The 17,243-nt window shown below is 33.3% G+C and overlaps 1 protein-coding gene across 1 annotated transcript in view; it reads left to right on the forward strand.

Moving 5' to 3' along the window:
* Positions 1-17,243, forward strand: part of LOC126883100 (medium-chain acyl-CoA ligase ACSF2, mitochondrial-like) — a 131,853-nt gene that overhangs the window by 76,975 nt on the left and 37,635 nt on the right. Inside the window, exons 5-6 of the mRNA XM_050648342.1 lie at positions 7,651-7,895; positions 15,022-15,187. Of these exons, the coding sequence (XP_050504299.1) occupies positions 7,651-7,895; positions 15,022-15,187 (411 nt within the window). The remainder of the gene's footprint in view (positions 1-7,650; positions 7,896-15,021; positions 15,188-17,243) is intronic.

A 17,243-nucleotide genomic window follows, 5' to 3' on the forward strand; every position in this document is an offset into this window, starting at 1 on the left:
CAGTTTTGGTGATAGTAATTAAATATTTGATAGTGATCATTGTTGATTAGCGTTCGAACAACCGGCCCTTAATGTTTGAGCTAGAGATTTTTTTTCTGGAGATAGATATTTTTAAATACTTTAGATTAGTTTCAACAAGTTATCCACGAAAAATGCATAGTTTTCCCGTGTTTTGACTTTGAAACTACAATATTTAGCATTTGACGAAGAAGAGCTAGCATATAATAAAGTATAGCTCGATTGCTATTGCTCTTAAAGAAAATTAAAAAAACAGTTTTGTTTATTTTTTCAAAAGGTACATTTTTGTTAGGTAAAGTTGTTTTGATAAAACGAAAACTTTTGGAGTTATTAGCAGAAAACTTATTAAAAACATCGATTTTTTCGATATAAAACTAACACTTTCGATAGGGATCAAATCGCTATAAAAAACTAGCAATTTTATTAAAAAAATGTATAGAAAGTTATTTGCTTAAAATGAATGTTTTTACTAACTTTTGCTGTCATAATATAATCAAAAATTTTCGCCCCCGAGATGGAGTGCAACCACCTCCATGGTGCGCCCCCAAGCGTCTTTCGGCATCATATATATTTTGATCCTTGGACTATCCACTACTTATTCTCAAATTTTCAAGCAAATCGATCCATTCTGTAAAAATTGCGAGGTTTTGTCCTATTTTAAACTTCATTACTTGGACTATTTAACTGCCTATAACTTCTAAACGCCCAAGGTAGAAATATGCGGTTTTCGCTGAAATGGTTTATTTTAGCAAAAGTTTTGTCTGAATGGATTGAGTGTTTTTATATCGCTTTAATTACGAAAAAAATGGCGGATTCTTGAAAAAAACTTTGTTGACTTTTTTTAATGGAACACCCAGTATATATGATAGGTAATTCATCTAATATAGGATTAAAACCAACAATTTTCATATTTGATTGAAATGCTTAGGTTTTTATTTTTGTGTGATGTTTGGTATTTTAAGAAACATTCAAAAATACTTTTATTATACCGGGTGTCCACTTATATTTTCCCCCATTTTAACGGGCTATAACTTCTAAACGACTTAAGATAGAAATATGCGGTTTTCGCTTAAATGTTTTATTTTAGTACTTAAAAGTTTTGTTTGACTGGATTGAATTCTTTATATCACAAAAATGGCGGATTTTTGAATACAACGTTGTTGACTTTTTATACCATTACTTTACTAAATATTATAACTAAGCAAATTGATATTACCTATACTATGTTATGAGATCGCCACATGGCATCTCTCATTTTAAAAATTAATTGCTCAGTCATTTGACAACCGATTTTAAAAAACTTTATATCGCTGGATAGGTAAATGACCGTTCCTTCAATTTACAAAAAATATACTGGGTGTTTCAATAAAAAAAGTCAACAACGGTTTTTTTCAAAAATTCGCCACTTTTTACTTAACAGCGATATAAAAAATTCAATCCATTCAAACAAAACTTTTACTAAAATAAAACATTTCAGCGAAAACCGCATATTTCTATCTTGAGTCGTTTAGAAGCTATAGGCAGTTAAAATGAGGGAAAATATAAGTGGACACCTGGTATAATAAAAATGTTTTTGAATGTTTCTTAAAATACCAAACATCACACAAAAATAAAAACCCAAGCAATTCAATCAAATATGAAAATTGTTGTTTTTAATCCTATAATAGATAAATTACCAATCATACAGGGTGAGTCATGAGGAACTGTACATACTCCTACCTCATATAGAGGCCCCTATGGGGAATAACAAATGACCATTAAAAAGTGTCTGCTCCCATTGTTTAATAATATACAGGGCGAGTTTCGCATTTTGACAGAAATTTATATTCGTCATAATTTTTGAACGGTCAGATCGATGTGTCTCTTATTTTGGTCAATCGTTACACTATTACCACCTAATCAACTAATTTATTCAAACTAGAAAAAAATCAGGTCCGGCTTTAAAAAATTAGTTCGTTTCGGCCTTAGAAAAAATTTCACCCTGTATACGCCTTTTGAAAACTCTAATATTAATTTTACAAATAAGACAAATAGGCATTCAAATGACATATTTATTTTTTTCCCCACACGATTACTTAATTTTTTATAAAAAAATCAAATTTGACTATGAATTAAAAGTTTGGTAAAGTGAACCATAGATTTAAAAAAAATTTACTTTTATTACAAAAATTAAGTTTTTAAACAAATATTTGATTTATGTTACCACCCAATCAACTGATTTATTCAAACTAGAAAAAAAATCAGGTCCGGCTTTAAAAAATTAGTTCGTTTCGGTCTTAAAAAAAATTTCACCCTGTATACGCTTTTTGAAAACTCTAATATGAATTTTACAAATTAGACAAATAGGCAATTAAAATGGCATATTTATTTTTTCCCCACACGATTACTTAATTTTTTAATAAAAAATCAAATTTTTCAAAATCGCAATTTTACCATAAAAATAAAAAAAAACCCGTGTTGAGCTGCCCCCCCCCACTTGCAAAAATTAAAAAACAAATAGCCCTGATTTATGAGCTATTTATGAGCTCTCATATTCCGCAAACTAAAAATTTTGAGCTCGTTCCACTGAGCAGGAATTTAATACCCTAGTGAGTCAGCCCCCCCACTACTTAAAAATAGGAATATTGAATCGGTTTTTGCGGCAGAATTACGAGCTATTTATGAGCTCTTGAAATTATATACTTTCGATTTTTGAGCTCATCCCCTTCACCCCCAAACAACCCTTTAATTGATTTAACTTAAGAGAAAGATGCTGAGAAAACTTAAAATATATCGTATTGCGGATATAATTCATATAGCTTATATACTCTAAGAATAAACTATTAAATCAAGAGCATTTCGATTATTGAGCTACAACCCCTTCGCAAGAAAACCACCCTATCTTCCCGGCTTAACAGAAAGTTGTACTTAAAATGCATTAAACTAATTATTTGGCGACTACATATCATTTAATAATTTATAACCTTCCAAATTACGCGCATTTAGATCAGTAAATTGCAATTTATTTTGTATAGTGCAGTCACTGAAGGTAAAAATCAACGATTACCTTCAATTTCGGTGAACCTTAATCGATTTTCACGAAAATTGGTCAGTGGTTAGAGGATACGTCAAGAAACAAAGGTGACATGGTACCACCTTGCGCCTTTACCCTGAGGGTGGATACCGCCCCTTCTCGGGGATGAAAATTATTTTATAAAAAATAAATGCACAAATCAATAAAAGAACAAATTAAAAGCAAAATTCATTATATAAAGTTAATAAAATAAGTCATTACTTTTTAAGCTATTAAAGATCAAAGATTTTAATTATTTGTGAAAAAAATGCATGTTTTGGAGAGGTTTTTTGTAAATCACTGAAAAACTTTAAGTTTTTACAAAAAAGTTAATAGTAGTTTAATTCGTATAGCTTCTATTCTAAGAATAAACTCTTAAATCACGCGTCTTTCGATTATAGAGCTACAACCCCTTCGCAAGAAAACGACCCCATATTCCCGGCTTAAGAGAGAGTTGTTCTTAAAATAATTTAAATAAATTATTTGGCGACTACATATCGTTTAATAATTTACGAGCTTGCAAAATATACGCATCTCAATTATTGAATTGCCATTTTCTTTCTATAGTGCAGTCACTGAAGGTAAAAATCAACTATTACCTTCGATTTCGGTAAATCGCCATTTATTTTCACGAATTGACAATAACAACTTGGGGTTTTAGCCTGGGGTATATGTCACCCCTTCTCGGGAGTGAAAATTACTTTATTAAAAATAACCCCACAAATCGAGAGAGGGATAAATTGTAAGCAAAATTTGTTATATAATGTGATTAAAATAAATCAATACTTTTTGAGTTATTAAAGATCAAATATTTTAATTTTTGGAAAGAAAATGCATACTTTAGAGCGATTTTTCATAAATGACTCAAAAACTGTAAGTTTTTACAAAAAAGTTTTCATCACTAAAATTGAAGCTAATAAAAAATATAATAAATTGCTTACTTGAAAAACCCTTTAATGTTAATTTAAAGTAAGTTATTGGTAATTAAATGTATATTTTTTCCGCGACTGTTCAAATCTAAGGGTTCAAGCTTAAATAACGGGAAAGAGATGCATTTTATAACACTTAGGTACTAAATACTTGTCAAAGTACTTAGAAATACCTATGAAAAATAAGATCCAGAAAAAGTTGATATTATCAAAATCCGCTCACCAATTTTCGTGAAAATGAATGGAGATTTACCGAAATCGAAGGTCATAGTTGATTTTTACCTTCAGTGACTGCACTATAGAAAGAAAATGGCAATTCAATAATTGAGATGCGTATATTTTGCGAGCTCATAAATTATTAAACAATATATAGTCGACAAATAATTAATTTAAATTATTTTAAGTACAACCCTCTCTTAAGCCGGGAATATGGGATGGTTTTCTTGCGAAGGGGTTGTAGTTCAATAATCGAAATGCGCGTGATTTTAGAGTTTATTTTTAGAATATAAGCCATACGAATTAAACTACTATTAACTTTTTTGTAAAAACTTACAGTTTTTTAGTGATTTACAAAAAACCTCTTCAAAACATGCATTTTTTTCACAAATAATTAAAATCTTTGATCTTTAATAACCTAAAAAGTATTTACTTATTTTATTAACTTTATATAATAAATTTTGCTTTTAATTTGTTCTTTTATTGATTTGTGCAGTTATTTTTTATAAAATAATTTTCACCCCCGAGAAGGGGCGGTATCCACCCTCAGGGTAAAGGCGCAAGGTGGTACCATGTCTCCTTTGTTTCTTGACGTATCCTCTAACCACTGACCAATTTTCGTGAAAATCGATGAAGGTTCACCGAAATTGAAGGTAATCGTTTATTTTTACCTTCAGTGACTGCACTATACAAAATAAATTGCAATTTACTGATCTAAATCCGCGTAATTTGGAAGCTTAAAAATTATTAAATGATATGTAGTCGCCAAATAATTAGTTTAACGCATTTTGAGTACAACTTTCTCTTAAGCCGGGAAGATAGGGTGGTTTTCTGACGAAGGGGTTGTAGCTCAATAATCGAAATGCTCTTGATTTAATAGTTTATTCTTAGAGTATATAAGCTGTAGGAATTATATTCGCAATACGATATATTTTAAGTTTTCTCGGCATCTTTATCTTAAGTTAAATCAATTAAAGGGTTGTTTGGGGGTGAAGGGGATGAGCTCAAAAATCGAAATTATATAATTTCAAGAGCTCATAAATAGCTCGTAATTCTGCCGCAAAAACCGATTCAATATTCCTATTTTTAAGTAGTGGGGGGGGGCTGACTCAGCCCCCCCACTAGGGTATTAAATTCCTGCTCAGTGGAACGAGCTCAAAATTTTTAGTTTGCGGAATATGAGAGCTCATAAATAGCTCATAAATCAGAGCTATTCGTTTTTTAATTTTTGCAAGTGGGGGGGCCAGCTCAACACGGGTTAAAAAAAATTAAACAACGTTTTTCTTAAAATTAAAAGTTTCACCATTTTTTTTCTATAACACGTCTAGATTTAAAACTCCCCATAACACTTCTCTTTGGACTCTTATAGTTTAACATAGACGTGATCAAATAGATAAATCTTAAATTTTTTCATTTAATTTTTGCGAGTTAACTTTGCAATTCACGAATCTGCACCTTTTATTTTTAAAAATTCATAACTTTTACGAGTAGAAGACTGAAAGTCTACAACAATTGTCATAGGCTTCATAATGGTAAGAGATATGTGCTGTAAAAATTTCAGAATAATTTTTTTAAATGGAAGGTTGTAGCGAGTTAAACCGTGATTTCATCTTTTTTTTTTTCATTTTTAGGTTAAAATTCCGATTTTGACAAATTTGATTTTTTAATAAAAAATTAAGTAATCGGGTGGAGAAAAAAATAAATATGCCATTTTAATTGCCTATTTGTCTAATATGTAAAATTCATATTAGAGTTTTCAAAAAGCGTATACAGGGTGAAATTTTTTCTAAGACCAAAACGAAATATTTTTTTAAATCCGGGCCTGATTTTTTTCTCGTTTGAATAAATCAGTTGATTGGGTGGTAACATAAATTAAATATTTGTTAAAAAAATTAATTTTTGTAATAAATAGTACATTGTTTACCGGGTAGGAAAAGCTTAACATTCCTGGACGACTGTGAAGATTGCTAAGTCGAGGCGCAAGCCGAGACTTAGCAACACAGAGTCCAGGAATGTGGCTTTTCCTACGAGGTAAACATACTATTTTTCCGCAAATCGTTTAAAATTCGACAGATATTGATTGATTTAAAAAAAACGCGATAATTTTATTCCCAAATAAATGGTGCTTTGAAATTCCTAATAAAATTACTTGGGTTACTATGGAAACGTATTGAGGTTGAATTGTCCAACTTGACGCTTATAAATTTAATTGCTGGTGTTCTCGAAAGTAAAATGATAAGTGATGATGAAATTTATGTAGAACACTAACAACTGTACGGAAATATCATTTCCTTACAGTAAGGAAATGACATTTCCTTACAGTAAGGAAGTACTGACTTTTTCTTCAAGAAATTTTGACAGGAATGTCAAAATTTCCTGGCGATTTGCGGAAAAGTAAATTTTTTTAAATCTATGGTTCACTTTACCAAACTTTTAATTATTATTCATAGTCGAATTTGATTTTTTTATAAAAAATTAAGTAATGATGTGGGGAAAATAATAAATATGCCATTTTAATTGCCTGTTTGTCTTATTTGTAAAATTCATAATCAAGTTTTCAAAAAGCGTATACAGGGTAAAATTTTTTCCAAAACCCAAACGAACTAATTTTTTTAAGCCGGACCTGATTTCTTTCTAGTTTAAATAAATCAGTTGATTGGGTGGTAACATAAATCAAATATTTGTTAAAAAAAATTAATTTTTGTAATAAAAGTTAATTTTTTTAAATCTATGGTTTACTTTACCACACTTTTAATTCATAGTCACATTTGATTTTTTTATAAAAAATTAAGTAATCGTGTGGGGAAAAAATAAATATGCCATTTTAATTGCCTATTTGTTTAATTTGTAAAATTCATATTAGAGTTTTCAAAAAGCATATACAGGGTGAAATTTTTTCTAAGACCCAAACGAACTAATTTTTTAAAGCCGGACCTGAGTTTTTTCTAGTTTGAATAAATTAGTTGATTAGGTGGTAATAGTGTAACGATTGACCAAAATAAGAGTCACATCGATCTGACCGTTCAAAAATTATGACGAATATAAATTTCTGTCAAAATGCGAAACTCGCCCTGTATATTATTAAACAATGGGAGCAGACACTTTTTAATGGTCATTTGTTATTCCCCATAGGAGCCTCTATACGAGGTAGGAGTATGTACAGTTCCTCATGACTCACCCTGTATATTGTCGTTTATGGTTCGTTCTAATTATCTCAGAAAAATGCAAGAATGGATCATTCGTTGCATTACTAAGAACTCGATAATAATCTTGCATCTTGATCGCCCTGAATGTTGAAGCAGACTTACAGTGATCTGCCCGGACTGTATAATATGTGAATGGGTTGCCCATTGACTTGACGGTGATTTAACTGTAATATGATCGTACCGTGACTATTGGTCTGAATCAACCTTTAAAGTTTCTATTAAATTTTAGGGTACAACAGGTTTACCGAAGGCCCCTGTGCTATCGCACTTCAGTGCAGTCAACAATGCTTACTTTATAGGCAAACGGAATCACCTAGGAAAGAAACAACACACCTTATGCATTCCGAGTCCTCTGTTCCATGCCATGGGTTCTGTTATAGGACTAGTTGGAGCATTAAGTTACGGTACCAGTGTAGTATTACCTTCAGACAAATACGATCCACGAAAGAATATAGAAGCACTAAAGAAACATAAGTGAGTATATATATTTTAAATAAACTTTTCCATTCTGTTTAATTAGTATTGCCTTCAGTTATGCGTATGACAACTCTATGTTATTTTTTTCTGTTAAGATTAGAGCAATTGTGTCAATTGCCTACTTGAAATCGATAAATAACATTTCATATTTTAATTTGTATTTATTTTCCTTATAGCCCGATCAGGGAACACAAAATTCTACGAAAACCTCCAAAAAAATAAAGGAAGGATGAAAATTTGGAAATAGGTAGTTGAAATTGTCTATTATTATACAAGGTGTCCCAAAAGTAGGGGAACGGTCGAATATTTCGCGAACCAAACATCGGATCGAAAAACTGAAAAACACGTGTTCAATCATTTTCAAAAATTTATCCAATGACACCAAACACCAACCCACACTACACCCCTTGGAAATGGGGTGGGGGGTAACTTTAAAATCTCAAATGGAAACCCCCAGTTTTTCTTGCAGATTTGGATTCGTTACGTAAAAGTAAGCAACTTTTATTCAACACATTTTTTCGAACTGTGGATATATGGCGTTATAATTGGGAAAAACGATTTATCCTGAGATAACATAGATAAATTATAGAAACGGTCTAATATCTCGAGAAATACACTTCAAAATGAAAAACCAAAAAAAGGTTTTTAATACTTTTCGAAAACAGATCGAATAACACCAAACATGACTCTCCAACCAACCCCGTGGAGGTGGGGTAGGGGGTAACTTTAAAATCTTAAATAGCAACCCCACTTTTTATTGCAGATTCGTATTCGTCATGAAAAATTAAGCAACATTTATTCGAAACATTTTTTAGAATTGTTGATAGGTGGCGCTTTAATTGGAAAAATCGATTTATTAGCGCCATCTATCAGCAATTTTAAAAAATGTTTCGAATAAATGTTGCTTTATTTTGCATGACGAATTCGAATCTGTAATAAAAAGTGGGGGTTGTTATTTAAGATTTTAAAGCTACCCCCATCCCACCTCCAGGGGGTGGGTTGGAGGTGGGATGGGGGTAAACCATCTAAAACCACCACCACCACCTAAAATATTAAAAACCTGTTTTTTGGTTTCTCATTTTGAAGTGCATTTCTCGAGATATTAGACCGTTTCTATAATTTACCTATGGGGTCCGGATAAATCGTTTTTCCCAATTATAGCGCCATCTATCCACAGCTCGAAAAAATATCTTGAATAAAAGTTGCTTACTTTTACGTGACGAATCTAAATCTGCAAGAAAAACTGGGAGTTTCCGTTTGAGATTTAAAAGTGACCCCCACCCCACCGCCAGGGGGTTAGTGGGGGTTGATGTTTGGTGTCATTGGATAGATTTTTGAAAAATATTGAATACGTATTTTTCAGTTTTTCGATCCGATGTTTATTTCGCGAAATATTCGACCGTTCCACTTCTTTTGGGACACCCTATGTAAGAAAAGTCAGGCCATGGAGACACCAGTATGTCGGTCAGGCCATGGAGTTGGGGTGTTTACATTGTAAAATGGCGTGCACCCTATCCTCCATGCTATGGCATGCTGGACGAGCCATACAGCCTGTAGTCAACACCCCGAAGTATGAGCGGGAATACAAAGTGTACTAATACTCATACGCTTATGAAACGCACCTGGCGGATCATAAGGGCCTTCACATTTTACTCTTTTTCAACTAGTCTTGAGTAAAATGTCTTTAATCTTTCCTATCGGCCTCTCTTGGCTACCTCTTGTTCTTCCGACCCCGAATGGCTATTAGGTTTCCGAGGGCAGACGGGTCACTATATTTCTTTCTACTACATACCTACTCTTCACCGAATGATTGCCGGTATAAGCAATCCCCCCACTTACTGACCAACGGCTTCGGGCGGATGAGTTGGTAAGTGGCAGGGCACTCTTTTGTCCTGAGACTGAGAAATCGGTCTCGAAGGCGGATGAACCCTACAGAATGGTCAACGGTATAAGGATGCAGAAGGCAACGGGAAACCACTGCATTAAAGACTCATGGAGTATCCCTAGAAATCGTCATGGCTCACAGAAATGACAACCAACAACCTACTAATCATGGTTCTCGGATGCCAAGATTCGGCAGGGGAAGAAACAACAGTAACGACAGGGCTTCCCAGGCCGTTAGTCAGCGAAATCCCTGTTCACTAAATATATACAAATCCACCTACAAAATCGCTACATGAAATGTAAGAAGTATGTATGAACCTGGGAAACTGAAGAATATACAGCAAGAGATGATGCGACTAGATATCGATATATTAGGAATAAGCGATACAAGATGGGTCAGCTCTGGCGAACTCAATACAGACAATGGACGAATCTATTACTCTGGAAGCAGCGACACCCAACACAGATATGGAGTTGCTATGATCCTCAGCGAAAAAGTAACGAGATCAGTAACAGGCTTCGTTCCGATGTCCGAAAGAATAATAATGTTGCAGTTATTGACAACCCATGGAAAAATGAACCTAATCCAGATTTATGCGCCAACTGCTGACAAAAATGAAGAAGAAATAGAAAACTTTTATAGCGAACTCCAGAAAACATTACATCTCACAGCATCTAGAGACATAACAGTGATCATGGGTGATTTCAACGCAAAAATTGGCGAAGGAAAATGCTACCCTAATGTAGGATCATATGGGTTTGGCGAACGAAACGACAGAGGAGATCGCCTAATAGAATTTTGCCAGGAGCATAATGTTATAGCCGCAAATACATTCTTTAAATTACCTAAGCGACGCCTGTATACATGGAAATCACCAGCTGACAAAGAGCACAAAATTGTCAGAAATCAAATTGACTACATCCTAATAAAGCACAGATATCGAAACTCAATTCAGGCAGTAAAGGCATATCCAGGAGCAGACGTATCCTCTGATCACAGTCTTCTTATTGCTAGGTTTCAACTTCAACTAAAAAAGACCCAAAAAAGCCGCAACAACAATAAACTTAACATACAGAAACTAAAGTCAGAAGAAACAAAAGAAAATCTGAAACACGAAATCAACACAAATCTAGACAGAAACCCAGGAAATAATTGCAACGTAGAACAGCAGTGGCAATTCTTCAAAACCTCTATATTAGAACCAAGTAAGAAAGTACTTACTACAACCAAATGTAAGAAAGAAGAATGGATGACGGAGGAAATTCTAGACTTGATGAATGAAAGAAGAAAAAACAAAACCATTAATAAGACTCGCTATAAACAGCTTCAAAACCAAATAAGAAGAAAAATTAGGGAGGCTAAAGAAACCTACTTCTCTGAAAAATGTAAAGAAATAGAAGAACTGCAAAACACATATGACAACTTCAACCTACATAAAAAAGTCAAAGAACTAGCCGGAATAGGAAATAGAAGAACCTCAAATATATTGCTCGACAAAAATGGAAATATTATAATGGAGACAAAACGAAAACTACGACGATGGAAAGAGTATATCGAGGAACTATTTCATGACCAGAGAGAAGCTAGTACATCCGTAGATAGCCAAACGGGAGATGTAGGCCCAGAGATAACCAAATCAGAGGTTAGTCAGGCAATAAACTCTATGAAAACCAATAAATCTGCTGGTCCAGATGAATTGCCTAGCGAGCTGATAAAGTTGGTCAACGAGAAAAACCTGGACATAATAGTAGAACTGTTCAACGCTATCTATACTACTGGAATCATCCCTAGAGAAATGTTGACATCAGCCTTTGTGTGTTTGCCAAAGAAGGTGAATGCAAAAGAATGCAGTGACTACCGAACCATAAGCTTAATGTCACATACCTTGAAAATTCTATTGAAAATTATCCACGCCAGAATACACTCTAAACTGGAGCTGGATATTAGTGACACTCAATATGGGTTCCGCAATGGTATGGGTACCAGAGAGGCATTATTCTCCTTCAACATGCTGACACAGAGATGTTTGGATGTTAACCATCCTCTTTACGTCTGTTTTATAGACTACAATAAGGCGTTTGATAAAGTAAAACATGATCGACTCATGGAAATCCTAAAAAATAAAAACCTAGATGAAAGAGATTTAAGACTAATAACACACCTCTATTACAATCAGCGAGCAATAGTAAGAATTGAAAAAGAAACATCTGAAGAAATGGAAATAAAGAGAGGAGTCAGGCAAGGCTGCATACTATCACCTCTATTATTTAACGCTTATTCTGAAGAGGTAATGCGAGAAACTCTGGAAGATGAAACAGTCGGCATAAGAGTAAATGGAGTCTTAGTTAACAACATCAGATATGCAGATGATACAGTAATAATAGCCGATAGTTTACAAGACCTGCAAAGACTCATGAGTAAAATAGTAAGGTGTAGTAGGGAGTACGGACTCTCTCTCAATATCAAAAAGACGAAGTTTATGAAAATTAGTAAAAACAACCATAATACTAACGAAATCTTGATAGTAGAGGGCCAGCAGATCGAAAGAGTAAAAAAGTACACTTACCTAGGAACACTTATAACAGAAAATAATGACTACACTGCAGAAATAAAAGTCAGAATCGAAAAAGCACGTTCTAATTTTATAAAAATGAAAAAGGTCCTATGTAGCAAAGATTTAACATTAGCTCTTAAAGTACGCCTAACAAAATGTTACGTCTACAGTGTTCTATACTATGGAGTGGAATCATGGACGTTAAATGTAGACAATGAGACGACTTAACGCCTTTGAAATGTGGACCTATAGAAAAATTATGAGGGTTTCCTGGGTAGATAGAGTTACAAACAATGAAGTACTGAGAAGAATAGGTAAAGAAAAGGAAGTTGAACTTACAATTAAAGAAAAGAAGCTACAGTATCTCGGACATGTGATGCGGGGCGAGAAGTATGGTATCCTACGACTCATAATGCAGGGAAAGATAGATGGCAGAAGAAGCATCGGAAGAAGACGAATTTCATGATTGAAGAACCTGAGAGAGTGGTTTGGATGCAGCTCGAAACAACTATTTAGAGCTACTGCCTCAAAAATTAAAATAGCTATGATGATTGCCAACCTCCGTAGCGGAGATGGCACCTGAAGAAGAAGAAGAAGATGTAAGAAAAAGTTTACAATTCTACATCCCCTCCATTTTACAAAAATTGGGAAATACGGGGTGAAAATAATTTCTCGTGAGTGAAAAAATATACGTTCAAAATAGGCCCGGAATTGGATAATAATAATAGTCTCCCGTTTTATACCGCTCACGTGGCTTTGAGAGTATAGCAGGGTAGTCTGCTATATCTAGGGCCTACGGTATACAAGGAAGGTAACAGGGCCAGTGCTACGCTTCAACCGCCTATTATTACCCCTGGTTCTACCCAAGGTACTCATTTTATTCAGGCTGAGTCGACCTGGGGCCTATAAACATTTTAAAAATGTCTAGTTGTTCTTGCCGGCGGTAGGATTTGAACTCCAGACCACCGGCACGCTAGCCTAGCACACTACCACTCGGCTACGCCGGCCCCCCGGAATTGGATAAAATGACTAATTCTAAGCAACTTTTGTTCTATCGAGTTTTTTCACTAAGTCAATACTTTTCGAGTTATTTGCCAGCGAATCTGTTCATTTTTAACAAAAAAAAAACATGTTTATGGACGGTTTTTCGCAGATAACTCAAAAAGTAAGTACTCTAGCGAAAAAATATTCTTAGTAAAAATATAGCTTATAACAAATTGAAAAAAATGGTGTACGCGTGAGGTCTGCAGACCCAGTATAAGCAGAGTTGTAGCTAATGAAAAGTAGGTTCTTCTTCGTCAAATTCCAAATCGAATATTTCAATGTGAAATAACCAAAAAACAGAGCATTTTTCGGGGGAAATTCATTACATCTTTTTTAAAGTGTTTAAAAAAAGGTTTATTTAAAAAAAAACAAAAATTTTAGCATTAAAAATAAGTGAGTTACGCTCAAAATATTGTTGGTCCCTTTTATTTTTTGGTACAAAAATCGCGAAAATCACCCCCTAATTAGCTTCCCAAATAAAATTAATCGTAACCGCTTCACAAGTTACTTTATTTATGTATTATTTATATTATCTATAAGTTTTATTGGTTTAAAATGCTCAGTTTTAAAAAAAATTGGGTTTAAAATAAAACAGTTTTTTAATTTTAAAAAAAAACCGAAATGTTCATGGAATTAACTTAAAAATTATTAGTAATACCAAAAATCTTACAGAGTAATAAAATGTACGTTTTGCTTTTCTGAATATTTATCCTTGTTTGTTTTCTTGCTATACTAAAATTGATTATGCTACGGCTGTTCAAAATTTGTCTAAACTCGTGATTAGTTACTCGCTTAAGCCATTTTAAATACAGCTTTTTCAAAAATAAGCACTTTGAACCGATGAAACTTACAGATCATATAAATAATACATAAGCAAAGTAACTTGTGAAGTGGTAATGATATAATTTATTTTTGATGCTAATTAGGGGGTGATTTTCGCGATTTTTTTTCCAAAAAATAAAGGCGTTTTCTAAAAACAATATTTTGAGCGTAACTCATTTACTTTTAATAATTTTTAATAAAAGTTTTTAAAAAAAAATAATCCTTTTTTTAAACACTTTAAAAAAGTTGAAATGTATTTCCCCGAAAAGTGCTCCGTTTCTGGGTTATGTCACATTGAAATATTCGATTTGGAATTTTATGAAGAAAAACCTACTTTTCATTAGCTACAACTCTGCTTCTACTGGGTCTACAGACTTCATGCATACACCATTTTTTTCAGTTTTTTTTATAAGCTATATTTTTGCTAAGAATATTTATTTCGCTGAAATACTTACTTTTTGAGTTATCTCCGAAAAACCGTCCAAAAACATGTTTTTTTCTGTTAAAAATGACTTAGGGAAAAAACTCTATAGAACAAAAGTTGCTTAAAATGAGTAATTTTATCCAATTGCGGACTTATTTTGAATGTATATTTTTCACCTTCGAGAGGGGGGTATTCCCCTCTATTTGTGAAAAATGGAGGGGATGTAGAATTGTAAACTTTTTCTTATATAATAATAGACAATTTCAACTACATACCTATTCCCAAATTTTCATCGTTCCTTTATTTTTTTTGGGGTAAGATTGTTCTTTGATCTGGCTATTATATGATTTATATTTTATTCCTGTGCTGTAATTAAATATTAACTTATTTTAAGGTGCACCATTATGTATGCAACGCCTACAATGCATATAGACCTAATCAATTTACAAAAAGAGAAAAAGGAGAAACTTTACCTAGAAACGGTTATCACGGGTGGAGCAATTTGTACCCCGACACTGTTTAGAGAAATTAAAGATTTATTGGGAGTAGAAACAGTAAAGGTAAGCATTCTTGACATGTATTTACAATATTTGAGTGTCTTCTCTACATATAAAATGAGTAGCTATTATAGTTTTTGTAAAAAAGACGGCTATATATACAACGGATATAGAAGCTGTACCGTATTCATAATAGGGTGGTGCGAAAAAAGTCAAGTTGATAATTTCGTGTCGTTATAGTGCGGAAAAGTTGCGATTGGTAATTACAAGAAAAACAAAAAAAAAAAAAAGAATTATTCAAATCGGAATTTATCTTCCGATCCCGCAACAGGCCTAAAGATTATGGAAAAAATGAAATTTTACCATTTTTCAAAAAAAATTTATTCATCCTTCGTGTACGTTTTATTTATCGCTATAGTAAAAGTTATTTACAGTTTACATGGTAGAGTAATAAAAAACAATAGATTTACGCATTTAACGAATATCTTTCGATCCCGCAAAATTAATCAAAATCTATAAAAATTTGAAATTTTTGATGAATTTGATAAATTAAAAAACATTTAGTTATCTCATTTTTCTGTTACATTGTGAAGCTCTTCGCTTGTTTAGATATTTTATGACAATATTTAAACAACCCAGAACTCAAAACGAGGGGGTGGTTGCAGTTCTAGCTCCACACGCACCCCTCTCTCCAACCAACCAATGAGTGTGTGTTTTTTACATTATTTACCAATGTACATTTCTCTTTCATCTGTTTGTGTCCAGCTCTTAAACATCAACTTTGTATTGTGATTCCTTGGTAAAATCTGGCAGCATGGACCTTGCTTTAAATGTTTTCCTGATGAATCCATCTGTTGATTGCCACATATATTAGCCTTAGACGATGCTTCCGTGGGCAACTTTAGACACCGCTCGTCAGCTTGCATGTGGCAGGAATAGTTTTGTACATTCCAGTCTGGCATGTCTCCCGATGTAATGCAAGAAGTTATATCTTCATTTGAAACTCTTCAAAGAACTGGTGGAGAAGATAGTTTTGTAACATTGCAGTCTATTATTTCAGTGTTTTCCTGTGCTTAAAAATTTAAAGTGGGAGGGATGAAATTTCTAATACTTTTGCCCTTGGCATTAGTCTGTCCGGCTTTTAACACTCTCCTTGGCCCTAGCTCTCTAATGTGTTTCCTTTCTCCCTATTACTTGAAATTTTGAAGCACAGGACTAAACTAAAATAATAGACTGATCTTCTCCACCACTTCCTCGAAGAGTTTCAAATGAAGATATAACTCCCTGTATTACATCGGGCGACATGTCAGACTGGAATGTACAAAACTATCCCTGCCACAAGCCAGCTGATGAGCGGTGTCTAAAGTTGGCCACGGAAGTATCGTCCAATGCTAATATATGTGGTCCCTTAAAATGTTTTTTAATTTTTCAAAATCGTCAAAAATTTCAAATTTTTATAGATTTTGATTCACCTTGCGGGATCGGAAAATATCCGTTAAATGCGTAAAACAATTTTATTTAGTACTCAACCATGCAAAGTGGAAATAAATTTTACTATAGCGATAAATAAAAAGTACTCGAAGGATAAATAAAAATTTTTGAAAAAAAGGTAAAATTTTATTTTTTTTTATAATCTTTAGGTCCGTTGCAGGATCGGAAGATAAAGTCCGATTTGAATAATTCTTTTTTTGTTTTTCTTGTAATTGTTAATCGCAACTTTTCCGCACTATAGCGATACGGAATTATCAACTTGACTTTTTTCGCACCACCCTAATTCATAAGCCTAGTTGACTTTGAGAAAACCTTCGACCAAATACAACACAGATGGCTTGCAAACATATTACGGAACACAGAAATAGATGATCAGGATGTGAGAATCATTACAAATGTATACCAATATCAGAAAGCCAAAACTCGAGTAGACCAACAAAAATTTAAAGAGATTGCAATAAGAAGAGAAGTACGACAATGATGTGTACTATCTCCTCTACTTATTAATATGTGCTCAGAGGAGATGTTTAAAGAGGCTCTGGAAGATATATATGCAAGACATATCAATTAATGGAACACTAGTGAATAATCTCAAATATGCAGATGATAGAATATTCCTTGCGGACAG

This window comes from Diabrotica virgifera, chromosome 4 (genome assembly GCF_917563875.1).
Source record: "Diabrotica virgifera virgifera chromosome 4, PGI_DIABVI_V3a".
NCBI classification, from domain to species: domain Eukaryota; kingdom Metazoa; phylum Arthropoda; class Insecta; order Coleoptera; family Chrysomelidae; genus Diabrotica; species Diabrotica virgifera.